The 27575-nt window shown below is 41.7% G+C and overlaps 1 protein-coding gene across 1 annotated transcript; it reads left to right on the forward strand.

Annotated features, from left to right (window-relative positions):
* Positions 1-1395: 1395 nt before the first annotated feature.
* LOC103978357 (uncharacterized) lies at positions 1396-3393 on the forward strand. The gene is made up of 3 exons (XM_009394124.3): positions 1396-2286; positions 2371-2560; positions 2664-3393. The coding sequence occupies exons 1-3, from the start codon at positions 1921-1923 to the stop codon at positions 3197-3199; spliced, it is 1092 nt and encodes a 363-aa protein (XP_009392399.2). The 5' UTR covers positions 1396-1920; the 3' UTR covers positions 3200-3393.
* The last annotated feature ends 24182 nt before the right edge of the window (positions 3394-27575 follow it).

Genomic DNA, 27575 nt, shown 5'->3' on the forward strand with positions numbered 1-27575 from the left:
CCTCTGGGTGTCTATTTGCAGGTGAAATCACATTGAGATAAATGCAAGTATTTAATAGGTAAGAAGTTCAAATAATCTAGATTATTTCTTAAGAATATTTATTTACTTATTTTTCTACATTGAAAAGAAAACCTTAGCTTTTCTTGCATATTTGATTGCAAACAAAATGGTAAAATGCTTTTTAATGAAAAAATAATTAACAGTCTCCTTTGCGATGGACAAAAAAGGTGATGGAAGGAACAAATATCAACTTTAGTGTTTTTTTCAGCTGGCTTACTAATTAAAGACACATATACTATTTATTTTGATAAATTTACATGAAAAATAACACAAGCTATTGAGGTGTAATCGTTGCAATCAATGTGAATGCGTCATGATCTGTCCTATTCTTTTGTCTTCTTCCAACTCCATTATTTGACAATGTAAGATCAACCGTGTCGTAAGAAATCAGGTAGACTCAACCTGGTTTACATCTCTTCCACTACAAAAGCAGTAAGACATCTGACATGATCATGCCGTGACATATCATGTAAAACTTGTCAAATTACACATAAAGCTAGGCAATGGTTAATTCCATGATCATCACAGGAAGTAAATGCATGAGAAAACCAAATTACATATAAATTGTTCGATCATATATATATATATATAGGTCATAAATTTGTCACGGACAAGTGGAGCAACATGGACATGACTTGTCTACAAGCAAGAATGACTTGATCGATACATGTTTCTTGTGGAACTGGCTAACCGAGTTTACAGCCAAGTTTAGCGGCACGCAATGATCGAGTCCAATCCACGCTTTCATCACCTATTGGGACGCTGCGCATCGGGCCCCGCCCTCTTCATTCATCCGACATCGTTGATCATCACAAGACGCCAAAACCCCGCAATGAGACCTCATCATTCAAAAGCCACCCTAATCATTGATTTAATTTCTTCCGTCTTGATTACGTTTGCTTATCCGTGCGTAAACCTGTGAGCAGTAGGCATGGGACACGCGTCGGACATCAGGCGGTGTGATTGGGTACATGATCTCGTACGCGTGAACGGAAATCCCCTTTTTGGGCATTCACCACTACCTGTAGCCACTAATAACGTTACTGACACTTTAGCAGATGGCACACCAGGAAGTGGAGTGGCGAAAGCGTGGTTGCAGAGGATAACTGGAGATAAGATAGTGATTTGAAGACCATCATGATTTCCCTGACTGGACGCGTGTCGTCGACGATCCCGTCGAAACCGCTGTTCGTGAAACCGGCCAAGGTACCAGAAACCGTCTTCCGTATGGTTTCGGATCAACAAGGGACACGTAGGATGACGCGTGTTGTCCTAGTCAGCACTACCCACTCCTCCCTCCCCGTTCGCCCCATTCCGAACCCTTTACAACTGCCCCGCGCCCCACCCCACCCAAACACCGGCTCTCTCCTCACGAACCCCCCAGTCCCCCAAGGATCGCCACCGCCGGAGGACCCGAAGAATGGACGCGAGAATCGGGGCTTCAGGCCGATCGCCGGCCGCCGGGCGCCATGGACGGAGATCGTAAATGTCTCCGTTTCGCCCCTCTCCATCGGAAACGTTGTGGCGAAGCGACTCGCCGTAGGAAGTCATTCCCTGTTTGATACCTAATTTGGTTGCAAAGGATCGTAAAGAATCTCGCGGTCCTCTGTTTTCTTGGTTTAGTTTTGGACGACTGTGTTCGTCGACGAGTTACTGATCGCGATTGTAATTTTCTTTCCATTATTTTGGTCGTTATTATTGTGTGGCGATTTTGTTTCCTCGAATCGTATGTTGGGACTACTTTTGGCTGTTGAAATCGGCACCGATCTTGTCATCGATCTCGGATATCATCGTCTCTAGCTTGATTTGCTGCGTGGAGATGGAGTTTTACTAGCTTCCAGTTTCGATTTTGGTGAGAACATGCCGTTTCCGATGAAGATCCAGCCGATCGACGCGATCGATGTGCTGCTGAGTGATCAAGTAAAGCCCGTGCCGAAGTGGAGGTTAAAGCGGCTGTTCGAGCGGCAATTTCCCGGCGTCCTTCGGATCTCGTCGGCGGAGCGGCTCGCCGGTGGCGTTGATCTAGAGCCGAGCTCCGTCTGCCTGGACAAAATGGTCCGCAACTTCATAGAGGACAGTGGCGAGAAGCCCTCGTCCCGGTGCGGTCGCAGCCGCTGTAACTGCTTCCACGGCAACTGCGACGACAGCTCCGATGACGACCTCGAGTTCCTCCCCTCCTCCAACGCCGGCGATCCTCCGGTCGTCTCCGCCGCCGAGGTTATTAAGGTATCGTCGGTTTCTTATGCACTTGATTTCGTTATCTCAACACCCGTAATATTCCCATTTTTAGAAGGAAATGGATTGCAACAGGGTTTGGTGGTTTGCGCAACCCTCGCCGAGAGGAATCTCTTAGCGGACGCGTCCAGCGTCGTGGAGAAGTGCAAGAATTGCAACCGAAAGGACGAGCATATGAAGGCGATCGCCGACGGGCTCCGATCGCTCGGCTACGACGCCGCCATTTGCAAGTCGCGGTGGGAGAAGACCCCGTCCTTTCCCGCCGGTACGTTCCTCCTCCGTCTAACTCCCTTAACCCGCCGCTTCTTTTCTCCGTTTCGGTCGTCGACTGATGGCGCCGGGGGTGTTGGCCAATCAATTGACGGCAGGCGAGCACGAGTACATCGACGTAATCGTCGGTCTCGAGCGGCTGTTAGTGGACGTGGACTTCCGGTCGGAGTTCGAGATCGCGCGGTCGACGAAGAGCTACGCTGCGTTGCTTCAGTCCCTGCCGTCCGTCTTCGTCGGGAAGGTGGACCGGGTGGACCAGATCGTCGCCGTCGTCTCGGAGGCGGCGCGGCATAGCCTCAAGAAGAAGGGCCTGCACTTCCCGCCGTGGCGGAAGCCGGAGTACCTGCGCTCAAAATGGCTCGCTCCCTATGAGCGATCGATCCTTCCCGCCGATCCTATGCGAGCAGCCCAAGTCGCAGAGATTGCCGAATCGGATGGGAAAGCTAAAATTGAGAACGGCGGGAGCGGTGCCGCCGCCGGGTCGGCGGAGGAACCCCGGGAGGCGGAGGGGAAGGGAGCGGAAGTGGTGGTGGCGGCGCCGGCGTGGGAACTGCCGGAGGTGAAGCCCAAGGCGTCTCACAAGGGAGCCAAGGTCGTCACCGGCCTGGCTTCCGTTCTCTCTGAAAAGCCCTAATTTTCTTTTTTTTTCCTTAATTTTTTTTGACCTTTGAGGAAAATGTTTAAAAAGGAAACCGTAGCAAATTACGCTGCCACCCTTTTCTCCTACTTTTTGTGAGAGGGGCTTGTAAGAAGCGACGTCCTATGACTAAATTAGTAATAGCTGAAAATAATAAATAAAATTATAAAAAATAAAATTATCTCTAGTAACACTCGGGGTGGCGCAGCAATTACATGGTACTTCTTCCTTTTTCCAGTATTTTATGCACTGTTTATTAGTTTTTGTATAGATGCTTTATCAAGCTCCTGCATTTCATACGCAGCAGTGCCCGAGGCGGTTCCTGAAGGGGAAACATATAGCATGCGTGGCCGAAACATTAATATAAAGGTCTCTCCCTATTCTTCTCTTTATGCTGTCATAATCATACCCCGTCAGGTATCGGTCTTGTCCAGTTTCTTAATCAGCTCTACTCCAACGCTGGCCGATGGTAGGATGACGGCATGATCGTACCGTCTCGAATTCCGCGTGGTTGAACTGCACGTCCACAGCGGGGGTATACTATTCGAACTGACCGAACTGCCCCATTCTCTCTTCCCCTCTCATTGCCGCATGGGGGTGATCTCGGAAATCCAGTAGGTGAGTCGACGCGAGCATCTTGTGCGCCTCGGCCGGTCTTATCCTGTTCTTCCCGTGACTCGGCATCCGAGTAACGGCGTTAAGGGCCCATCCATGGGCCAGTGCCCTTATTTTTGACCTTGTTCCGAGAGTGGTCCCACTCCCGCGTCTCTGTCGCCTGTAATTTGACACTGACCGTCGTCCTTTCTTGACACCACAATCATTGTAGCCTTTTATTCCCCAAATCCCCCAAAACCACCCCCACCCTGTAACTCGACTCTTTGCGCTGAACTCCTCACAGTATTATATTCACTCGCTGTGCTGAACTATTCCTGTGTCGCTTATGGCGCGTCGGGGAGGTGTTTAAAATCGTAGATGACTCTGTGATCCCTTCAACCAAAGTTCAAAGAAATCAGAGGGCGAGTTTCTGTCAAATTACAGGACGGCGGGAAAAGAAATGCTCTGTGGTGTGAAATTATTCTGTCTGGACTCTTCCTCGGGAGCCAAACTGCCCCACCTTCCCCCACCATCCCTTCTTTGTCTTTTTCCCAAAAGCAGCAGAAGAAAGAAGAAAAAAGAAAAAAGTAGGGTTCATGAAAAGAATCAAGTTTTTTTCCCTCTCATATTTCTTCCCCATGCCTCCTCTGATTCTGCCATTTGTTTCCACCGTAGAGACGGATAAAATACATGGAAAGAAGAGACTTGCAGGTAAGGTATTGGATTTGCTACCGTTTAATCCAACAAGTTTGAGTCGAGGATGATGACGTGGTAAGTTGTTGATCGTTCACTGACCTGACGCAACAGGAGGCGCACAGGAAACTTCCACTCGTAGGTGAGCTAGACCAACCATTGTTGTCAGAAACCTGTGTTGCACTGGTTTGTGGAAGTTGAAAGGGCACGAACCTTATCCAACGAGGATAAAAGGAAAGTGGATGTACCAAACTCCTCCGACTCGTTCGTCTATCACGGTTGGTGTGCATCAGGATATCTGTGGGTGCAGGTGCAGAATAAGTCCCTCGGCGGGGACAGGGAACACGATTTACCACTCAAGCAGGGTACAGAGTTGGACCGAACCCGAAACCTGCCCGGCTCAATCTGATTATAAGACCGGGTCGCGTCGGGTTGGGTTGGCCTAGTTATATGTTGGGTTCGGGTTGAAATTCCATCCCACCGTCCAATTTCCCTTTCCCTAGCGAAACATGAAAGCACCTATTTTATTTAACACGTACCTTAACAAATTGATTGTGTGGAATTTGCTATGTTGACTAACTATCGAATGATATAATAATTAGCTCGACACTAACTCGGATGTCTCAGCCCAAGGCAACAACCAAACATCCCATCAAATTAATATAGTGCACAACAATGTTAAATGTAATGTTTAATGATTCTATCGATTCTTTACGTCAGGTAACACTTAATGATTCCACATAATTATCATCCTAATTAAATATCTAATTAAATCAATATTCAAGTGTTAGTACAGATTTTGTTTGTTCGTGATTGTGATTCAAATATAATGGAAGCCCGTTCTAAGTCTTACTTCCATATCACTATTTGTAGATGTATTGAATCTAAAAAATTAAACTGGGGCACTCTCGACAAATATCCCTTAGACGATCTAGTTAATTGTATAATTCGCATTAATCAAACTAGTCGATCAATGCTGATTATGAGTTATGTTAGAGTGCATACTTGGAGGTCTCTGACCTGAAGATGATTATGCTCGTGATTATTGGTGATAAGAGAGGGATGTGCAGTATACCTTGGGCAGAGATATCGAGTGATGTTTGTCATACCTTAAGCTCATGTTAGCTATCTACGCCATTCACAGGATACAAATGATTGATCGCTCAGTCTCATATCACCCACAACGACCACGTGTCTTTCAGATCTAATCGTCATGTGTGGACCTCGTAGGGTTGACATAATCTTTTGACGATTGGTTCGTCAGCCATACGTCACTATGTGGCAATCATGTGTCCATTATGTCATTCTTTACTTATCACCAAGAGACACTATAAAATTCATTAGGTATATCGTTTGACTAAATCTCTCTTGTATGTACTAGATAAAATCTTTAGGATCTTTTGAGCCCCCTTTCTAACTTAAATATTACATGAACTTTTAAGTTTAACCTATTGTGTTTTTTTATGAAGTCTAATCAAGTTTGGACATCTCCAAACACTATATGTTGTTGGATATTATACTTTTGGTTGCCTTCAATTCCCAACACATCAAATCAAACAATCAAAGACTTGTAACACAGTCAAAATTGCATGTCGTTCGAGTACTCTTAACAAATAAAACATTATGATGTGTATGATATGATATAACCAGATTGATCAAAGTTACGATTGTAAAAGTGACATTCTCTTGCTTACATGAGCAAAATGCAACCTCATACTTCATCAATGGAAAATTAATCTCTCCGTATCAATTGCTCGAAGATGACACTGCATTCACTTAAATTAATCAGCACTTAGAATCCATATGACATACTACATTAATTGAGGCGGCCTTTGCCTCGTTCTCTAGTGCATGCGTTGATTTAGTTACTTATAAATTTAACTGAATCCGATCTTTATCGATTCGAGTATCATAGAGGTGATTATGATGATCAACCTCGATCAATAGCATAGAATCAGACGTTGGGTCGGAGTAAAACATATCAAGAGATTGGATATCGGGCCAGAGGATTTGTCGACATGCCGGTAGAAGAACTTCGTGCCGTGAGTTCAGGCATCGGACCGAAGCATTGGACATTGCGCTAAGGAGATTAGAAGTTACGGGAGTCAACATACCGATTGGGCAATATGCCGAAGGAGAGGACGATGCGCCGAAGGATCGGACAAAGCACTGGAAGAACCAATAACATGCCGGACAATATATGATTTGTACTTTGTAATAATTTATCTAGATCGAGTTAGTTTAGGTCTAATTTAGTCGGTATTTGGGTGAAACAATGTCAACTCAATTAGGGACTAATTGGGCCTGAATCATGACTGAATTGTGCCTATTGTTTGACCCATTTAGTGTCCTGTAGCAGGGTCAAGCGGTGGTACCGCCAGATTGGGCGGAGGTACTGCTCAGACATAGGCTCCCAGATTATGTCAAGCTATAGTACCACTAGTTTAGGCGATGGTACTGCTCAAACACAATCTCCCAGATTATGTCAAGTGGTAGTACCAGCCAAACTAAGTAGTGATATTTCCCACTATCTGTGGGGAAGAAACCTGTTAATGCGGAATAATTCTTTTCCCTCTTTGTGTATCAAAATAGGTTCCTCATCAAAATACCAACTTGATATCAAAATGCTAATATCAATCAGCACAGCATAAACAATAGAGCAATAAATCAATCACACAGTGAGACCAAATCTTTTTAACGTGGAAAGCCCAATGTGGAAAAAACCACGGGACCGTAGTCCACCTCAAACTTCCACTATCAATAATAATGATAACAGGTTTACAGTAGGTCTTCTTTAGAATAACTAGAGGATCAGAATAACATCAAGATCATAGATCTTGGCTCAAGGATAGCTTATCTTCATCACATAGGTGGATCTCCTCCAAAGAGAATTCTAGGTCTCACAGAGTGGATATCGCAGGAAAGTACCTTAGAGAGGGTAAACTGTAGATCAACACCGTTAGAATTGTAGAGTTTGCTACAAGGATTCTCCACATAAAATTTGGGCCGAAACTGACAACGTTTGGCCACCAATCGTCAAGCAGAAAAACTCAGAAACCTTACTTTCTCTCTCTATTTCTCTCTCCTTTTTTCTCTGCACGCCGCCGCACGCTGCACGCTCTTACTCTAATCTCACCCTAATTTCGTTCTCTCTAATCTCTAATTAGTTGATTTGGGCTTATGGCCCAAATTGTCCAAGCCCACATATGGACTGGACCCAACAATTCTCCCCCTCCAGCTCATATGATGGGCTGTACCAAGCCCGCTCTTCACCTACATGCTTCAAGCTTCTCCTTAGGCAAAGACTTTGTCAACATATCTGAACCATTATCATTGGTATGCACCTTTTCCAACTGTAATTCTTTCATCTCAAGCACATCACGAATCCAGTGATATCTCACATCAATATGCTTGGATCTAGAATGGTATGTTGAATTCTTGGAGAGGTGAATAGCGCTCTGACTGTCACAGTAAACAGTATATCCTTCCTGTTTCAAGCCCAATTCCTGTAGAAACTTTTTCATCCATAAAGCTTCCTTGCAGGCTTCAGTAACTGCTATGTATTCTGCTTCTGTGGTTGATAGAACAACACACTTCTGTAACTTAGACTGCCAAGAGACTGCTCCTCCTGTAAATGTCATCAAGAATCCCGAAGTGGACTTCCTAGAATCAGTATCACCTGCCATGTCTGCATCTGTGTACCATTCTAACACAGGTTCATCATCACCAAAACATAAACACAACCTGGAAGTACCTCTTAGATATCTTAATATCCATTTCACTGCTGCCCAATGTTCCTTTCCAGGATTTGAGAGAAATCGGCTAACAACTCCAACTGCATGAGCTATATCTGGCCTAGTACAAACCATAGCATACATCAAACTGCCTACTGTAGATGAGTAAGGCACTCTGGATATTTCTTCTTTTTCTTTCTCACTTGTAGGACATTGTTTTGAACTCAGCTTGAAATGACCTGCAAATGGAGAACAAATTGCTTTGGCTTTACTCATGTTGAATCTTTCAAGAACATTTTCAATGTAAGTCTCCTGAGATAGCCAAATCTTTCTTTTCTTCCTATCATGAAGAATCTTCATGCCAAGTATTTGTCTCACCGATCCTAAGTCTTTCATGGCAAAAGACTTACTTAGCTCTCTTTTAAGCTTTTCAATTTTTCCAACATCATGGCCAACAATCAACATATCATCAACATATAGCAGTAAAATAATAAAATCATCATCTGAAAATTTCTTCATAAACACATAATGATCAGATGTGGTTCTATCATACCCTTGGCTCATCATAAAGGAATCAAACTTCTTGTACCACTGTCTAGGTGCCTGTTTGAGTCCATATAAGCTTTTCCTTAGCTTACATACCAGATTTTCTTTTCCCTTGACTTTGAAACCTTCTGGTTGCTCCATGTAAATTTCTTCTTCTAAGTCACCATGAAGAAATGCTGTTTTTACATCAAGTTGCTCAACTTCTAAATTCAAGCGGGCAGCCAAACCAAGAACAACTCGGATAGAGGACATTTTCATAACCAGAGAAAATATTTCTTCAAAGTCAATACCTTTCTTCTGACTGAATCCTTTCACAACTAGTCGTGCCTTGTATCTTTGTTGTGAGCTATTATTTTCAGTCTTCAATTTATAAACCCACTTATTCTTGAGAGCTTTCTTCTCTTTCGGCAGCTTTACCAAGTCATAGGTGTGGTTCTCAAGCAAGGATCTCATCTCTTCTTGCATGGCTTTAACCCACTCACTCTTATTCTCATGTAGAATAGCTTCTTGGTAAGTTTCTGGCTCTCCCCCGTCAGTAAGCATAACATACTCATGTGGAGGATATCTGGTAGAGGGTTGTCGCTCTCTAGTGGATCTTCTCAATGGAATCTCAACTGGTGGTGGAGGTGTATGTTCAGTTGGTTCAGCATCATCAATTGTAGGTGTATCATCACTAGTATTCTCACCACAATCTTCTTGTTCATCTCCCCCATGATCATCATGAACTACAGGTGAAGGAACTGGACCCAAACTCCAAGGAATATAAATAGAGGTTTCTGGCTTCTCAACATTATCACCATCATCAAACAATTGGTCTTCAAGAAACACAACATCTCTGCTTCTAATAATCTTCTTGTTCACTGGATCCCATAATCTGTACCCAAACTCTTCATGACCATATCCCAAGAAGATACATGCTTTTGCCTTATTATCAAGCTTGGACCTCTCATCTTTGGGAATATGAACAAATGCTTTACACCCAAAGACTCTCAAATGATTATAAGATATATCTTTTCCTCTCAATACTCTCTTTGGAACATCACCTTGCAGAGGAACTGATGGAGAAAGATTTATCAGGTCAACTGTAGTTCTCATAGCCTCCCCCCAAAATGACTTTGGTAACTTGGCGTGGGAAAGCATACACCTAATCCTTTCTTCAATGGTTCTATTCATCCTTTCTGCCACACCGTTCTGCTGAGGAGTTTTAGGAACTGTTTTCTCAAGTCTGATACCATGGAACCTGCAATAATTCTCAAAAGGACCCCTGTACTCGCCACCATTATCTGATCGAACACACTTTAGTTTTCTGCCAGTTTCTCTTTCAACATTGACATGAAACTCCTTGAAAGCATCGAGTACCTGGTCTTTAGATTTCAAAGCAAAAGCCCAAACTTTTCTAGAATGGTCATCAATAAAAGTAACAAAATAAAGAGCACCTCCAAGAGTTCTAGTTTGCATAGTACAAACATCAGTATGAACTAAATCAATAACATCAGATCTTCTAGATGATGGATATGTCTGAAATGCAACTCTATGTGTTTTTCCAGCTAAGCAATGATCACAAGATTTAAGAGATGTACCTTGCAACTCTGGTAAGAACTACTTTCTAGCAAGAGTTTGAAGTCCCTTCTCGCTGATATGTCCAAGCCTCTTATGCCAAAGATCTATACTTTCACCTTTTCAAATTGCATTAATCTCTCCTTTGTGTAGCTTAGCTTCCATGACATAAAAAGAGTTAATCTTCTTTCCTTTTGCCACAATTAGAGAACCTTTAGTGAGTTTCCATTTACTTTCACCAAAATAATGTGCAAAGCCCTCATCATCAAGTCTACCTGTAGATATCAAGTTAAGACGAATATCTGGAACATGTCTTACATTTTTGAGTATCAATTTGCTCCCAATACTGGTCTCCAAGCAAATATCTACAATACCCACAATCTTAGATGTACCATTGTTTCCCATTCTAACATTACCAAAATCACCAGCACTGTAAGATCTAAAGAAATCACCATGAGAAGTAACATGAAATGAAGCACTAGAGTCAATTACCCAATTACTGTCCTGAGCTACAAGGCTAACACAACTTTCATCACAGACAATAGTGATATTACCTTCAGCAGCAACTGTATTGATCTCTTTCTCATTTTTCTTCATTTCATTCTGTTCTCGCTTCCAAAACCTACACTCTTTCTTCATGTGACCTGGCCTATTACAGTGAAAACATTTGATACTCTTCTAGACTTGGATCTTCCTCTATAACCATATGGATTTCTGCTATGACTTCTTCCACGTCTTTCTTGTTTTTCAGTAACAAATGCACCAAAAGAAGATTCACCCTATTCTTTCCTTCTTGCATCTTCATTTAGCAAACTGTCTTTAACCATATCTATGGTTAGAGTCCCCTCTGGCGTGGAGTTACAAATAGTCACCACATACGTTTCCCAACTTTCTGGTAAAGAGCTGAGAAGTAATAATTCCTGCATCTCATCATCTATATTCATTTTCATAGCAACCAACTTGTTTGCAAGACTCTGAAATAGGCTTATGTGCTCAACAATGTTACCACCATCTTTATACTTTAAATTTACAAGCCTTCTGAGGAGAGAAATTCTATTTCCCACTGTCTTTTTCGTAAAGAGATTTTCTAACCTTTGCCAAACAACATCAGCTCTGATTTCATCTGAAACATGCTCATGCAAGTTTATATCCATCCATCTTCTAATATAGGCAATAGTTTTTCTATGTTGAACTTCTCATTCTTCATCGTCCATAATAGAAGGTTTATCTTTAACCTTGATAGGCTTATACAAATCTTTGCAATAGAGCAAATCTTCCATCAGACGCCTCCAAGTGGAATAATTTGATGAGTTCAATTTAATCATACCATCTGACTGCTCCATTTCAATCACACAAGAAAACTAGCACCAAACAACCTGATGCTCTGATACCACTTGTTGGGAAGAAACCTGTTAATGCGGAATAATTCTTTTCCCTCTTTGTGTATCAAAATAGGTTCCTCATCAAAATACCAACTTAATATCAAAATGCTAATATCAATCAGCACAGCATAAACAATAGAGCAATAAATCAATCACACAGTGAGACCAAATCTTTTTAACGTGGAAAACCCAATGTGGGAAAAACCACGGGACCGTAGTCCACCTCAAACTTCCACTATTAATAATAATGATAACAAGTTTACAGTAGGTCTTCTCTAGAATAACTAGAGGATCAGAATAACATCAAGATCATAGATCTTGGCTCAAGGATAGCATATCTTCATCACATAGGTGGATCTCCTCCAAAGAGAATTCTAGGTCTCACAGAGTGGATATTGTAGGAAAGTACCTTAGAGAGGGTAAACTATAGATCAACACCGTTAGGATTGTAGAGTTTGCTGCAAGGATTCTCCACATAAAATTTGGGCCGAAACTGACAACGTTTGGCCACCAATCGTCAAGCAGAAAAACTCAGAAACCTTACTTTCTCTCTTTATTTCTCTCTCCTTTTTTCTCTGCACGCCGCCGCACGCTGCACGCTCTTACTCTAATATCACCCTAATTTCGTTCTCTCTAATCTCCAATTAGTTGATTTGGGCTTATGGCCCAAATTGTCCAAGCCCACATATGGACTGGACCCAACACTATCAGTGCTGCAAGTGATGGTACCATCCAGCACAAGTGGTGGTACCACCCAGCACAAACGGTGGTACCACTAGGACCTAGGATAAGATCTTTTTTGGCTCTATTTTTGAAGTAATTTGGGGTCTATAAATACCCCAGCTATTGCTGCATGGAGATGTAAGAATTGAGCAAAAAGAGGAAATAATTCTAAGATGAAAAAGTGTTGTAATCTCTCTAAGTTTAGTAAGTCTCTTCCTTCTAGAGTTAGAAGATTTTTAAGGGAGGAGTGAGGTCTAGAGGTGTAAAGGTTTTCACTTAAGCCTATGAAAAGACAAAAGAGTTGTAAGGGTAGTTGATCTTCGTCCATTGAAAGAAGATCGGTAGTAGAAGCTGGTGGCCTCGAGTGAAGAGGAATCAGGAGTGGATGTAGGACACGACGACCGAACCACTATAAACTCGGTGTGTAATTTCTATTCTACTTTTTATTATCTTTGTTACTATTTTCTGAGTTAATTGCTTCGTTCACTTACTCTAAGTCAAGCACACTTTTCCGATATCGATTTTCATCGAACATAATTTTTCAAAATCGATATTTTTATCGTAAGCACTAATTCACCCCCCCTCTTATTGCCAACTTGATCCTAACACCTCATTCATCTAATATCCCATAGATTGTATACCGGGCATGGTGCTGTCAGACCTATACGGTTTCTACGTAAGTCTCGCTCTAATCGGATTCTCCCGGAGAACTTTTTCTCTCTCAATCCGAATGACCCTGACTAAGGATTTGTCTGAGCAAGAATACATGGGATATTCCTCTCATGACATCGAGAGTGTATAATCCTCTATCGACACTCAATATTTCTCATAAGGTTGGCTGCCACTCCCGATGACCGGATCTGATCTGAAACTTCCAGACCTATAAATTCGATATAAAAGAGTGGAGTACTCATATAGGACATCCATGGTGTCTCAAGTCTAAGTACTAAATACACCACTGGGACGACGGAATCGTTGTCCGACAATAAGGCATCATCAACCATCCACTATTCCATGAGCGGATCAATTAGTGAGCTCATTCTCCAATTAGCAAATTCACTATAGTCCTAGTGTCCCCACATGAGTGTAGCTATGAGACTAACTGCCTCCATCATATGGATGAGTATATAGCATACTATTCTGTCCGGTTATCTCAATGTCCCTCTTGAGTAACCTATGACCAGTATTATTTAGGATCTATGTTTAAAGGTGAATCGATCTCATTATTGTGATCTCATCACAATCCGATTCCTATTACAGAAATACATAGACATCACAATATATATATATATATATATATGCATATATGCAACAAACAATATAAGTGATAAAATGCTAAATAATATAATAAGCAAAAAGAGTGTGTCATATCATATGTGTCATCACTCACGTGATTAGCTTGCAAGGCACCTATGATTAGCAATCTCTTACTTAACCTAAAGCCAATCACCTATATGTATAATCCCCATCAGACCCTTATGACACTCAAAGACAATCTAAGACGACTTTTTAGTGAATTTGCGATGTTATCTTCGGATGAAACTTTTTCTACTACTACATCTTCTTGGGTCTTTTAAGATCAAGAATGACACTAAGTGAGGGGGGGGAGGTGAATTATTGCAGCGAATATACATCGGTTCGAAAAATCTTCGTTTCGATAAAAACCGATAACATAATTTCTTAACTTTAAAAATGATCATAAGAGTTTGCAGCTAAAGTAATGAGGAAGTAAAGAAGTTTATAGTAAGGGAATGAAAAGCAAAATAGAAATGCAAACCGAGTTTTATAATGGTTTGATCGTCGTGACCTACATCCACTCTTGATTCCTCCTCCGTTGAAGCCACCGACATCTACTAATGATCTTCTTTCAATGGGCAAAGATCAACTACACTTTTACACCCTTCTTATCATTTTCACAGGTTTAGGAGACAACCTTTTACAAGCACTCACTCCTCCCTAAACAAAATTCTAAACTTTAGATCTAGTGGAGGGGATCTCTCAAGTGATTGCACAGCATTTTCCCACTTTTAAGTTCTATGTGCTTGTGTATGTTAACCAAGGATAAGAGGGGTATTTATAGGCCTCAAGTGGATTCAAACTCAAAGCTTAAAATTGTCTCATCCTCAGTTTTCAAGGTATTGACGGTACCACCGCATGCAGCACTAACACTAGGTGGTACCACCGCCCAGTCTGTTAGTACCACCACTTGACACCCTACTATTGGGTGGTACCACCGCCTGACACAGTCTCAGAGACTATGTCTGGGTGGTACCATCGCCCAGACTAGCGGTACCACCGCCTGACATAGTCTCGGAGATTGTGCCATGACGGTTCCACTTGTTGGGTCATTGTTTGGGCCTTTCACTTGGCCCAACACAGCCCAAACTTAGGCCCAATTGGCCCCTAATTGAGTTGGCCCAATTCCAACCCAATTACGCCTAAAACCTACTTCGATCTAGACAATTATTACAAAGCTAATCAAATATTGTCTAGCATGTCACTGGTTCATCGACGCATCGTCCGATTCTTCGGCGCATCGTCCTTTCTTATGGCCAATTGCCCAATTGGCCAGTTGACCTATGTAACTCCGATTTCCTTGGCACAATTTTCGCTCTTCTTGGCCCGATGCCCGAACTCATGGCCCGAAGCCTTCTGCTAATACATCAACCGATCCTCTAGCTTGACATGCAATATTCTAACATATTCCACTCTGGCCCAACATGATTCTTCCTGCTTTTAATTGTCTCTCCGTGATCGAAGCTTCCTACGTCACTTAAAGCGCATATCAGATAAACAATATCAATTGGTTTCATTATCGAAATTCGAGATTCAACAATCTCCCCTTTTTTTGATGATGACAACCAATTGATGACAGAGTTAACCTTAACTCCCCCTATCAATATGCCATATTGATAGAACCTTGAATTCAAATTGAATTCAAGTCAAAGTAAAATTAATTATGAATATTTGCAACACATTATATGTATATCATTGCATTGCATGCATCGTTATCATAAGTTTTGCATACATGATTATAAATATTTCAAATCATCATGGTATCAAAATATCAAAGTATATTACATCCTATCTTGTATGATTCTTATATCATCATATCTATTACATCCTACCATATATGATTCTTATATCATCATATCTTCTCCCCCTTTGTCATCAATAAAAAGGAGAAGTGCAACTATCAAGTTTTAGAGATATGCAAGTTTTACAATATACAAGCTAGTAACAATTTTGAGTTGTGCAAGTTTACAAATTTTGCTTCTTGAGATAGGCAAGATAGCACTTTTGCTTCTCTTGAGATTGCAAGCTAGCAATTCTTGGTAATGTTCAAGATAGCAAGTTCTTTCTTCTCTTTTGAGAAATGCAAGCTAGCATTTTGCTTCCTAGCAAGTTTTTTTTTCTTACAATTTGTAAACTAGCAAATTTAGCAAGTTTTACATCATTTTAGAACATGCAAGCTAGCAAATTTATCTCTCCCTTTGTCGTTGTCAAATAGAAGGGAAGAATACAATGTTGTAATTCTTTTCCCTTTGCATCAATTTCCAAACCATGACAAAGATAAATTATCATTCTTAATTCAATATGTTTGTGCATCACTATAATTTTAAATTAAAATATATATAATTTTGAAACCTTAAATTTCATCCTTACTTCATGCATGATACCAAAAATAAATCAATCATCACTATGGGCATATCATACGTGATGCTAATGTTGGGAAATCATGGGGGGCGACATCATATGCGCAGCGGAAGAACAAGAAAACAAAAATCCCCGATTCCCAAAAAGATGTTCGTCGTCGTGCGAAGATTGGTGCGCAAAAATCCGCAAAAACACAAAACTGCGTATAGAGATTGTGTTACCTAGGGAGATCGTATATCCCTGTTTCCTTGCAGATCCTTAGGAGAGGGTGAAGGAGGTCAAGCGTCCTCCTCTCTAGCGGTGATCCACACAGCAGGGTTGCGACGACGCTCCTCAAAACTCCAGGCCTACTCTGAGGTGGAGAGGGAGAGGAGAATAGGAAGGGCAAGCAAAGACTCTAGCCTATGAGGCTGTGAATCCCTCCTATTTATAGAGATCCCGTGTCAAAACCCTAATGGGTCCTTTCCCTAGTGGGTATTGGATCTGCATCCAATAAGACAAGGGCTCCGTCGGATATCTCATATCCGAACCTCTACTCATCGCAATGCCTACCATATGTGTGTGACCCTCTAGGCCCAATATCGAGCTGGCCGTGAGTCATACCTGTCAGAACTCCTTCTAACTTAGTGAATTATTATCTCTGTAATAATTCACTCGACTCATCGACTACGGAAGTACTAGGCCACTACGCCGTAGTCCCCAGACGATACAGGGGAATCCAATCCATTGGACCTGTCTGTCCTCAGTTACCATGTACCTATAGTCCCTCATCCATCTAATATCCCAGAGACCGTATATCGAGCATGGTGCTGTCAGACCCATACGGTTTCTACTCGAGTCTCGCTCTAATCGGATTCTCCCGGAGAACTCTTTCTCTCTCAACCCGAATGACCCTGGCCAGGGATTTGTCTGAGCAAGAACACATAGGATATTCCTCTCATGACGCCGAGAGTGGATGATCCTCTGTCGACACTCAATAGCCCTCGTAAGGTTGACTACCACTCCCAATGACCAGCTGTACTAGATCTGAGAACAGTCAAACCTATAAGTCTGGTATCAAAGAGTGGAGCACTCATACAGGACATCCTTGGTGTCTCAAGTCTAAGGACCAGATACACCACTAGGACTATGGAATCGCTGTCTGACAATAAGGCATCATCAACCATCCAGCATTCCGTAAGCGGATCAATCAGTGAACTCATTCTCCAATGAGCACCTGTACTGTATCCCTAGTGTCCCTACACGAGCAGCTATGAGACCAGCTGCATCCATCATATGGACGGGTATACAGCACACCAGTCTATCCGGTTATCACGATGTCCCTCTCGAGTAACCTATGACCGGGATTATTTAGGATATGTATTTAAAGGTGAATCGATCTCATTATCGTGATCTCATCACGATCCGATTCCCATTGCACAAATCCAAGGACATCACAATATATATGCATTTATGCAATAGTTATAAAGTGATATACGCCAAAATATAATAAGCAAAAAGATTCTGTATCAAGTCACACGTGCCATCACTCACGTGATTGGCTTGCTGGGCACCTATGACTAGCAATCTCCCACTTGACCTAAAGCCAATCACCTATGTGTCTGATCCCCATCAGACCCCTGTGACGCTCAAAGACAATCTGAGACAACGGCTTTGTCAGTGGATCTGCAATGTTATCTTCGGATGGAACTTTTTCCACTGCTACATCTCCTCGGGTTACGATCTCTCTTATAAGCTGGAACCTCCTCAGAACACTTCTGATGAGACCCGGGTTCCCTTATTTGAGTAATCACCCCATAGTTGTCGCAATATAAGGAAGTCGACTTGTTGCTATCTGTATCGACTCCCAAATCTGTGATGAACTTCTTCACCCAGACTCCCTCCTTTGCTGCATCTGATGCAGCAATGTACTCCGCCTCTGTGGTCGAGTCAGCAGTGGTATCTTGCTTGGAACTCTTCCAGCACACTGCTCCTCCATTCAAGGTGTACACATACCCTGAATTCGACTTGCTATCATCGACATCAGACTGAAAACTTGAGTCAGTGTAGCCTTCAACCTTAAGGCTATTACCTCCATATACTAGTAAAAGATCCTTAGTCCTTCTCAAGTACTTAAGGATACACTTTACTGCTTTCCAGTGCTCCAAGCCTGGATCCGCCTGATACCTGCTCGTGACACTCAGAGCATGCGCTATATCAGGCCTAGTACATAGCATGGCATACATGATAGACCCTATTGCTGAGGCATAAGGTATCATATCCATGTTCGCCCTTTCTTCTAGAGTCTTTGGGGACATACTCGTAGAAAGCGATATCCCATGTCTCATCGGTATGAGACCTCTCTTGGAATTTTCCATGCCAAACCTTTTGACAATAGTTTCTATGTACCTGGACTGGGACAAGCCAAGCATCCTTTTGGATCTATCTCTATAGATTCTAATCCCCAAGATATAAGATGCTTCTCCTAAGTCCTTCATGGAGAAGTGTCTAGATAACCAAGCCTTTACTGTGGATAGCATTCCTATGTCATTCCCAATGATGAGGATGTCATCCACATATAACACCAAAGAGCTAATAGCGCTCCCTCTTACCTTTCTGTATACACAAGGCTCATCTTCGTTCTTAACGAAGTCATAAGATCTGATTGCCTCATCAAATCTTATGTTCCAACTTCGGGAAGCTTGCTTTAGTCCATAAATGGATCTAAGCAACCTACACACCTTATCTGGGCAGTTCTTGGACACGAATCCCTCAGGTGGCATTATATACACCTCCTCCTCCAGGTTCCCGTTGAGGAATGCGGTTTTCACATCCATCTGCCAGATCTCATAATCATAGTGTGCTGCAATAGCCAATAGAATTCTGATGGATTTTAGCATTGCTACGGGTGAGAAAGTTTCGTCGTAGTCAACACCTTGCCTTTGACGATACCCCTTAGTCACTAGCCTTGCTTTATAGGTCTCTACCTTTCCATCTACTCCGATCTTTTTCTTAAAGATCCACTTGCAACCGATGGGTACAAATACCTTCGGGTGCATCAACTAGGTTCCAAACCTTATTGGAGTACATAGAATCCATCTCAGAATTCATGGCTTCTTTCCACTTCCCGGAGTCTATACTCATAATAGCCTCCTCGTAGGTCTGAGGATCAATATCCTCTACATCCTCTGCTCTAATATGTCCCACATATCTCTCAGGAGGATGGGATACTCTATCAGACCTGCGTAAAGTTGATACTTGTGTATTAGGTACCTGAACAGACTCGGGCTGTAGAGTGGTGCTTGAGCTTGGTTCCCTAACTTCGCTCAACTCTATCATTCTCCCACTGTCTCCGCCAAGAATGTGTTCCTTCTCAAGGAACACTGCTCTCTTAGCTACAAAGACCTTTTGGTCCTCGAGATGATAGAAATAATACCCACAAGTTTCCTTGGGGTATCCCACAAATATGCATCGCTCTGTCCTTGATTCTAACTTATCGGGGTTGTGTCTTTTAACGTGGGCTGGGCAGCCCCAAATCTTAACAACCTTAAGATCAGGCTTCTTCCCTTTCCATATCTCATATGGTGTAGACACTATCGACTTAGTTGGAACTCTGCTCAAAAGGTAAGCTGCGGTTTCTAGGGCATATCCCCAGAATGAGATGGGTAGGTCAGCGAAACTCATCATGGACCGTACCATATCTAATAACGTACGATTTCTCCTTTCAGAAACACCATTGAGCTGAGGTGTGTAAGGAGGTGTCCATTGGGATAATATCCCATGGTCCTTGAGGAACCGAGTAAACTCTGTACTTAAGTACTCACCTCCTCGATCTGATCGAAGAGTTTTAATACTCTTTCCAGTCTGGTTCCCCACCTCATTCTTATACTCTCCGAATTTCTCAAAGGCCTCGGACTTGTACTTCATTAAGTACACATATCCATACCTTGAGAAATCATCAGTAAATGTAATGAAGTAGGAGTAACCTCCAATGGCATGAGTTGACATGGGTCCACATACATCACTATGTATGAGTTCCAACAACTCAGTGGCTCTCTCTCCAGTGCCCATCTTTACCACAGTGGAAGCACTGGCCTTTGTCCTTTGTTGGGTCTTTCTTAGCAACCTTTGCTTTACCTTGTTTGCCCTTGCCCTTTCCCTTCTTAAGGGACCTTTCTGCTTTCCTTTTCTTTCTGGTCTCACCAGTGTAGAGAATTGGCTTCTCTTTCTTAATAGTACTCTCTGCCTCCCTCAACATATTGAGGAGCTCTGGGAGAGTCACCTCAAGCTTGTTCATATTAAAATTCATTATGAACTGTGAAAAGGAATCTGGTAGGGACTGAAGCACAATGTCCACACACAAGTTATCCTCTAGGACCATTCCTAGACCTGTGAGTTTCTCTATCCACTCAATCATCTTTAGGACATGGTTCTGAACCGGTGTCCCCTCAGTCATCCTAGCGCGGAAAAGGCTCTTGGATATCTCATATCGTTGAGTCCTTCCCTGTTCCTCAAACAATTTACGGACATGTAGGAGAATGGATCTGGCATCCATCTTTTCATATTGTCTTTGTAACTCTGGAGTCATAGAGCCCAACATATAGCACTGAGCAAGAGTGGAGTCATCAATGTACTTCACGTAGCGAGCGATCTCATCCTCGTTTGCCCCTTCTTCGGGCGTAGGTATCACTGTATCAAGGACGTACACGATTTTCTCCGCTGTGAGAACAATTCTCAAGTTACGGAGCCAATCCGTATAATTTGGACCAGTGAGGCGGTTGACATCAAGTATGCCACGTAAGGGATTTGAAAGCGACATTTTCTGAAAATAAAGATGTAGCAAAATGAATAACATGCAGATTTTGCAAGAAATAAACTATCAAGATATGGACTTCTATCTTAATATGCTCCCACTATTTTACTAACGAGTCACGCGACACCCTCAGCACGTGAAACGGAAGTCTCCGGCAGACTTCTAGTGGGGATCAGGATCCAATCAGCGTCTTAGTGTAACCTCGAGGGACTCGACCAATCACACTAAGCCTAAAAGGTAGACAACTCTTGCCGATCACAACTCCTTGTGATTCCCGTCCTGTTCAGCCTCCGAATCACCATGGCCTCGAGGGACTCGACCAACCATGATGCTCGGTTAAGTCAACACCTTCGTTACAAGATGAGTCTGATTTGATGATATACCCTCGAGGGACTCGACCAAGCATACCATGTCCTCAGGTCACCGGTGACATCTCTATGTCGTAAGCAAGATAGCGAATCGCGATATAGGTGAGTCTCGAGGGACTCGACCAACTCAACCTACACCGGGATTCGGTTCCTACTCATAACGATGGAAGGCCACGTGGGTCAATCTAATTGCCTCACGTTTACCGACTTAATATTATCGAGAGAGGTTTCTATAATTTGGTCTCCTAATATGACATGTCACACATATACATATTTAATATATATCTACATCGCATGCAAATATATATACATATCTAGTATGTGTATAATCAATCACATCAGATGATCATGGACCACAACCTAATATGATTAGGCCCGAGCCAGTAGGCCTAATCACTCACATCAAGATCTATGTGTGCAACGGTGCATCTCCATGCCCTGTGATCGTCCATCTCGTCCTCGTTGGTTTCGTCGACATCTTGATGCATCTCCATGCATCACGATCGTCCGTCTCGTGGGTCCTGCTGTCGCATCCACGCTCCCGCTGCGCCTCCTCATGTGATTACAACTTAATCATAGGCACGCAGGCCCGACAATAAACGAGAAATATAATGGAGGTTCGCAGACCTCAATAATAATAATCACAAGTACACACATCACACGGTCCATGATCATCCGTCCACATATCATACATCACATGTATAAATAATCATCATCATGTAGGACTACTAGATAATAATAAAAATAATAATCAACTAAACCTTTTAATTAATTAATATTTTTCTGAAATCAGGGACATGTAGGGAATTTCTCAATTCCTAAGGTTATTTTCGTAATTTGGACAAAAGACAGAAACTGGAATTTCTCAAATTCCGAGGGGCAAAACTGTCTTTTTCCCAGAAAACCCTAATGCCCTTTCCCCTCTTCGCTGCTGCCGCCGCCGCCACCCTGCCGGCGGCGGCCTGTGCGGCGAGGGGCGGGGCGCTGCCCTCGCCTGCGGGCGTCGCCACCTCCGCGGGCAGTTCTGCCGGCGAGGCAGCGCCCGCAGGCGGTGCTGCCTCGCTGGCGGCCGCCCCTGCGGGGTTTTTGCCCGTGGGAGCAGCGGCCACAGGCGCCGCTGCCCTGCGGTGCCTCAGCCCGCGCTGCTGCCCCGCGGCGCCTCTGCCCGCGGCTCTGCCCTGCGGTGCCTCAGCCCACGCTGCCAGCCCCGCCGGCCGAAGCCTGCTTCAAGCAGGCCGCCGGCCGGCTGCTGCAGGCACAGCGCTTGCGCATGCGCCGGCGCTGTGCTGCCTGGCTGCGACTGCGGCTGCCGCTGCAGGTGGCTGCAGGCATGCAGATCGAGGGTAGCAACTGTTGCTGCCCTTCCTCGCTTTTGCGTCAACGATTTTGACGTCAATTTTCTTCCTAAACACAATACACGCAGTTCAAAACCAATCATTCGCACGAACAACCTGGCTCTGATACCACTGTTGGGAAATCATGGGGGGCGACATCATATGCGCAGCGGAAGAACAAGAAAACAAAAATCCCCGATTCCCAAAAAGATGTTCGTCGTCGTGCGAAGATTGGTGCGCAAAAATCCGCAAAAACACAAAACTGCGTATAGAGATTGTGTTACCTAGGGAGATCGTATATCCCTGTTTCCTTGCAGATCCTTAGGAGAGGGTGAAGGAGGTCAAGCGTCCTCCTCTCTAGCGGTGATCCACACAGCAGGGTTGCGACGACGCTCCTCAAAACTCCAGGCCTACTCTGAGGTGGAGAGGGAGAGGAGAATAGGAAGGGCAAGCAAAGACTCTAGCCTATGAGGCTGTGAATCCCTCCTATTTATAGAGATCCCGTGTCAAAACCCTAATGGGTCCTTTCCCTAGTGGGTATTGGATCTGCATCCAATAAGACAAGGGCTCCGTCGGATATCTCATATCCGAACCTCTACTCATCGCAATGCCTACCATATGTGTGTGACCCTCTAGGCCCAATATCGAGCTGGCCGTGAGTCATACCTGTCAGAACTCCTTCTAACTTAGTGAATTATTATCTCTGTAATAATTCACTCGACTCATCGACTACGGAAGTACTAGGCCACTACGCCGTAGTCCCCAGACGATACAGGGGAATCCAATCCATTGGACCTGTCTGTCCTCAGTTACCATGTACCTATAGTCCCTCATCCATCTAATATCCCAGAGACCGTATATCGAGCATGGTGCTGTCAGACCCATACGGTTTCTACTCGAGTCTCGCTCTAATCGGATTCTCCCGGAGAACTCTTTCTCTCTCAACCCGAATGACCCTGGCCAGGGATTTGTCTGAGCAAGAACACATAGGATATTCCTCTCATGACGCCGAGAGTGGATGATCCTCTGTCGACACTCAATAGCCCTCGTAAGGTTGACTACCACTCCCAATGACCAGCTGTACTAGATCTGAGAACAGTCAAACCTATAAGTCTGGTATCAAAGAGTGGAGCACTCATACAGGACATCCTTGGTGTCTCAAGTCTAAGGACCAGATACACCACTAGGACTATGGAATCGCTGTCTGACAATAAGGCATCATCAACCATCCAGCATTCCGTAAGCGGATCAATCAGTGAACTCATTCTCCAATGAGCACCTGTACTGTATCCCTAGTGTCCCTACACGAGCAGCTATGAGACCAGCTGCATCCATCATATGGACGGGTATACAGCACACCAGTCTATCCGGTTATCACGATGTCCCTCTCGAGTAACCTATGACCGGGATTATTTAGGATATGTATTTAAAGGTGAATCGATCTCATTATCGTGATCTCATCACGATCCGATTCCCATTGCACAAATCCAAGGACATCACAATATATATGCATTTATGCAATAGTTATAAAGTGATATACGCCAAAATATAATAAGCAAAAAGATTCTGTATCAAGTCACACGTGCCATCACTCACGTGATTGGCTTGCTGGGCACCTATGACTAGCAGCTAAGACATTAAAATTTTTAAGCATTTATCACTTCATGCATTAAATCAACATTTTGATCATGAGATTAAACATTCATCATTTCTCCCATGCATGATACTAAGGCATTCATGATACCAAATATTAAATCAACATTTTTAAGCATTTATCACTTCATGATTGTTGGTACCAAACATTCATAATTTATTTTCTCCCCTTTTGTCATAGGCAAAAAGGAGAATCATTCAATAATGTAAGTGTTTGAAAGCATTTCACGTATTACACCAATTTATCCAAGCTAGCAAAACTATCTCCCTTAATGTGCAAGCTTGTAAGTTTTGCCTTTCTTAGCAATGTGCTTTCCTTGAGATATGCACGCTAGTAATTCTTTCTCCCCTTTTGTCATAGGAAAAAAGAGAGGAATATCATAAAGGTATAAATATTCAAGTCATCGTATGGAAGATATTAAGAAAAAATTGATGATTAGATATACTTCAAGAATACAAAGAATTATACAAAGAAAAATCATATCATGAAAGATGAGATCATGTAAATACTAAAATATGATTCATTTTGACAAATCTTCTCTTAAATAATCAAAAGAAAATCTTAGGAGATCAAATAGTAAAAGATCTTCAAAAGAAATTTGAAGTCATGAATTCCGAAAAAGGTATTCTCTTTAGTAAACAACAAAAGAATTGTAAGAGAACAAATAATAAATGATCTCGATTCATGCATAAGAATTCTCAAGATTCATATAGAAAATCTCATCTTAAGAAAATACCAAGGAGAATCATAAGAGGACAATTAATGAAAAATCTTGATTGATAATAAATCTTAATTTTTAAATATTACGTGAAAGAATCAAGATTCGTTTGGATGAATCTCTTCTTTAGTGAAAAAAAAAAAATCTTGATTCATAGAAAACTTTCAAGTTGTAATCAAAAGATCAATGTAGATATTTTTCTCTTTAGCAAATGGCAAAAAGAGACATAAGAGATTAAATGGGAGATCTTGATTCATATAAGGAAAATCCCAAGTTATAATTTTGAGAAATCAAGATCATGATATAGACAAAATTCATTCAAATTCATAATCATCAAAATTACTTTCATAATTCAAGTGATTCAAAATATAAATAGATTCATTAATCTTTTTTTGAAAAATCGATAAGATAGTGATAGAGAAATTTTTAATGATACATTCCCATTTAGTTGTTTCAATTCATGTGATTGATTTCATACTGCCTAAATTTTTGTTTTTATGTTAAAATCATACATGATGTTTAAAACCAAAAGACAAAGACAAGATTCATCAAAAAGATCACCAAGACTTCAAATTATCATGCATAATTAAATCATTAAGTATGGTACCAAGACTTTTAATATTTTTATTACATCTTACATCATTATGCATCATTAAATCATCAAACATGATTTCATTAAACATAGAGTATTTTCAATTAAAATCAAAATAAAAAAGCAATACGAAAATCATCGAGATACACATTATTGCTTTTTAAAACATACATAGAATTAAACTTATTAGGTGTACAAGCATTAGATTTAAATCTAACATTTTGTTTCTTTATCATAAAACATGTAATTGTCATGATCATTTTTTCAAAATAACTAAAAAAAGAAGCATGATATATATATTTTTTATAATTTTTTTATTTTTTATAACTAATTTAAAAATAACTCATGAAAAAGCATCAAGTAATTTCAAAATAGAAAAAAAGAGTTTTGTTTGAGTTGTTTATCTTATTGTCGAGAGTCACCAAAGCAAAATTTGCCACTTCATCTTCATCGGTTTGCTCCTCATCTTCGGATGCACTCATTTCGTCCCAAGTTACCTCGAGTGCTTTCTTATTCAATGACAAATTTTTCTTTTTAAGTTTATTTTTATTCTTAGTTTTATGTTTTACAAATTTTATAAATTTACTTGTGAGGAGTTTTATTTCATCATCACTTGAGATTTTGCTCGAGTGGTCTTCTTGAGTTTTAAGTGCCAAATCTTTCATGTTCTTTGGAAGCTTATTCTCAAGTTCATCAAGTTCATTATGTGCCTTGCATGTCATTTCATAGGTCATTAATGACCCAATAAGTTCTTTAAGTGCAAAGTTATTTCGATCATTTGCTTCTTGTATTGACGTTATTTTGGGATCCTAGTTTGTAGGAAGAGAACGCAAAACTTTATTCAGAAGTTCAAAATTTGAAAAAAATTTTCCATAAGCTTTCAAACTATTAATGACATTCATAAAACGGATGTACATGTCAATAATAGTTTCATTTGGCTTTGTACAAAACAATTCAAAATCATGCATCAAAATATTAATATTTGAATATTTAACTCTACTAGTGCCTTCGTATATAATTTCAAGTGTGTGCCAAATATCGAATATCATTTCATAAATAGACACTCGATTGAACTCATTTTTATCTAAAGCATGAAACAAGACATTCATAGCTTTGGCATTTAAAGAGAAAGTCTTCTTCTCCAACTCATTTTAATCGTGCATTGGATGAGAAGACTTTTGAAAGCTGTTTTCCCCAATACTCCATAAATTTAAATCCAAAGAAAGCAAGAAAACTCTCATTCGAGTTTTTCGATATGTGTAGTCTGTCCCATTGAACATAGGAGGACGAATGATAGAGTGACCCTCTTGAAAGTCGAAAAAAGATATTTCTCTTGGTTGTTAAACCAAATGAAAAAAAATATGACTCTAATACCGACTATTAGGATAAAAAACGACACTAAGATGGGGGGTGAATTAGTATAGCGGATAAAAAAAATGTCAGTTCGAAAAATCTTCGTTTCGATAAAAATCGATATCAGAATTGCTTAACTTTGAAAAAGTTCGTAAGAATTTGCAGCTAAAGTAACGAGGAAGTAAAGTAGTTTGCAATAAGGGAATGAAAAGAAAAATAGAAATTTAAGTCGAGTTTTATAGTGGTTCGATCATCGTGACATACAACCACTCCCGATTCCTCCTGTGTTGAGGCCACTGACATCCACTAATAATCTTCTTTCAATGGGCGAAGATCAACTACCCTTTTATACCCTTCTTTTCCTTTTCACAGGTTTAGGAGACAACCTTTTACAAGTACTCACTCCTCCCTAAATAGAATTCTAAAATTTAGATCTAGAGGAGGGGATCTCTCAAAGTGATTGCTCAGTGTTTTCCCACTTTTAAGTTCTTTGTGCTTATGTATGTTAACCAGGGATAAGAGGGGTATTTATAGGCCTCAAGTGGATTCAAACTTGGAACTTAAAAGTGTCACATCCCCGATTTTTGGGGTACTGGTGATACTATCATCGGTAGCACTAACACTAGGTTGTACCACCACCCAGTCTAGTGGTACCACTACCTGACACCCTGCCAAT

This window comes from Musa acuminata, chromosome BXJ1-3 (genome assembly GCF_036884655.1).
Source record: "Musa acuminata AAA Group cultivar baxijiao chromosome BXJ1-3, Cavendish_Baxijiao_AAA, whole genome shotgun sequence".
Classification (NCBI taxonomy): domain Eukaryota; kingdom Viridiplantae; phylum Streptophyta; class Magnoliopsida; order Zingiberales; family Musaceae; genus Musa; species Musa acuminata.

Coding starts and splice junctions, on each gene's coding strand:
- LOC103978357 (XM_009394124.3), top strand. CDS start 1,921: ATGCCGTTTCCGATGAAGATCCAGCCGATCGACGCGATCGATGTGCTG. Junction 2,287..2,370: donor CCGCCGCCGAGGTTATTAAG/GTATCGTCGGTT, acceptor GGATTGCAACAG/GGTTTGGTGGTTTGCGCAAC. Junction 2,561..2,663: donor GACCCCGTCCTTTCCCGCCG/GTACGTTCCTCC, acceptor AATTGACGGCAG/GCGAGCACGAGTACATCGAC.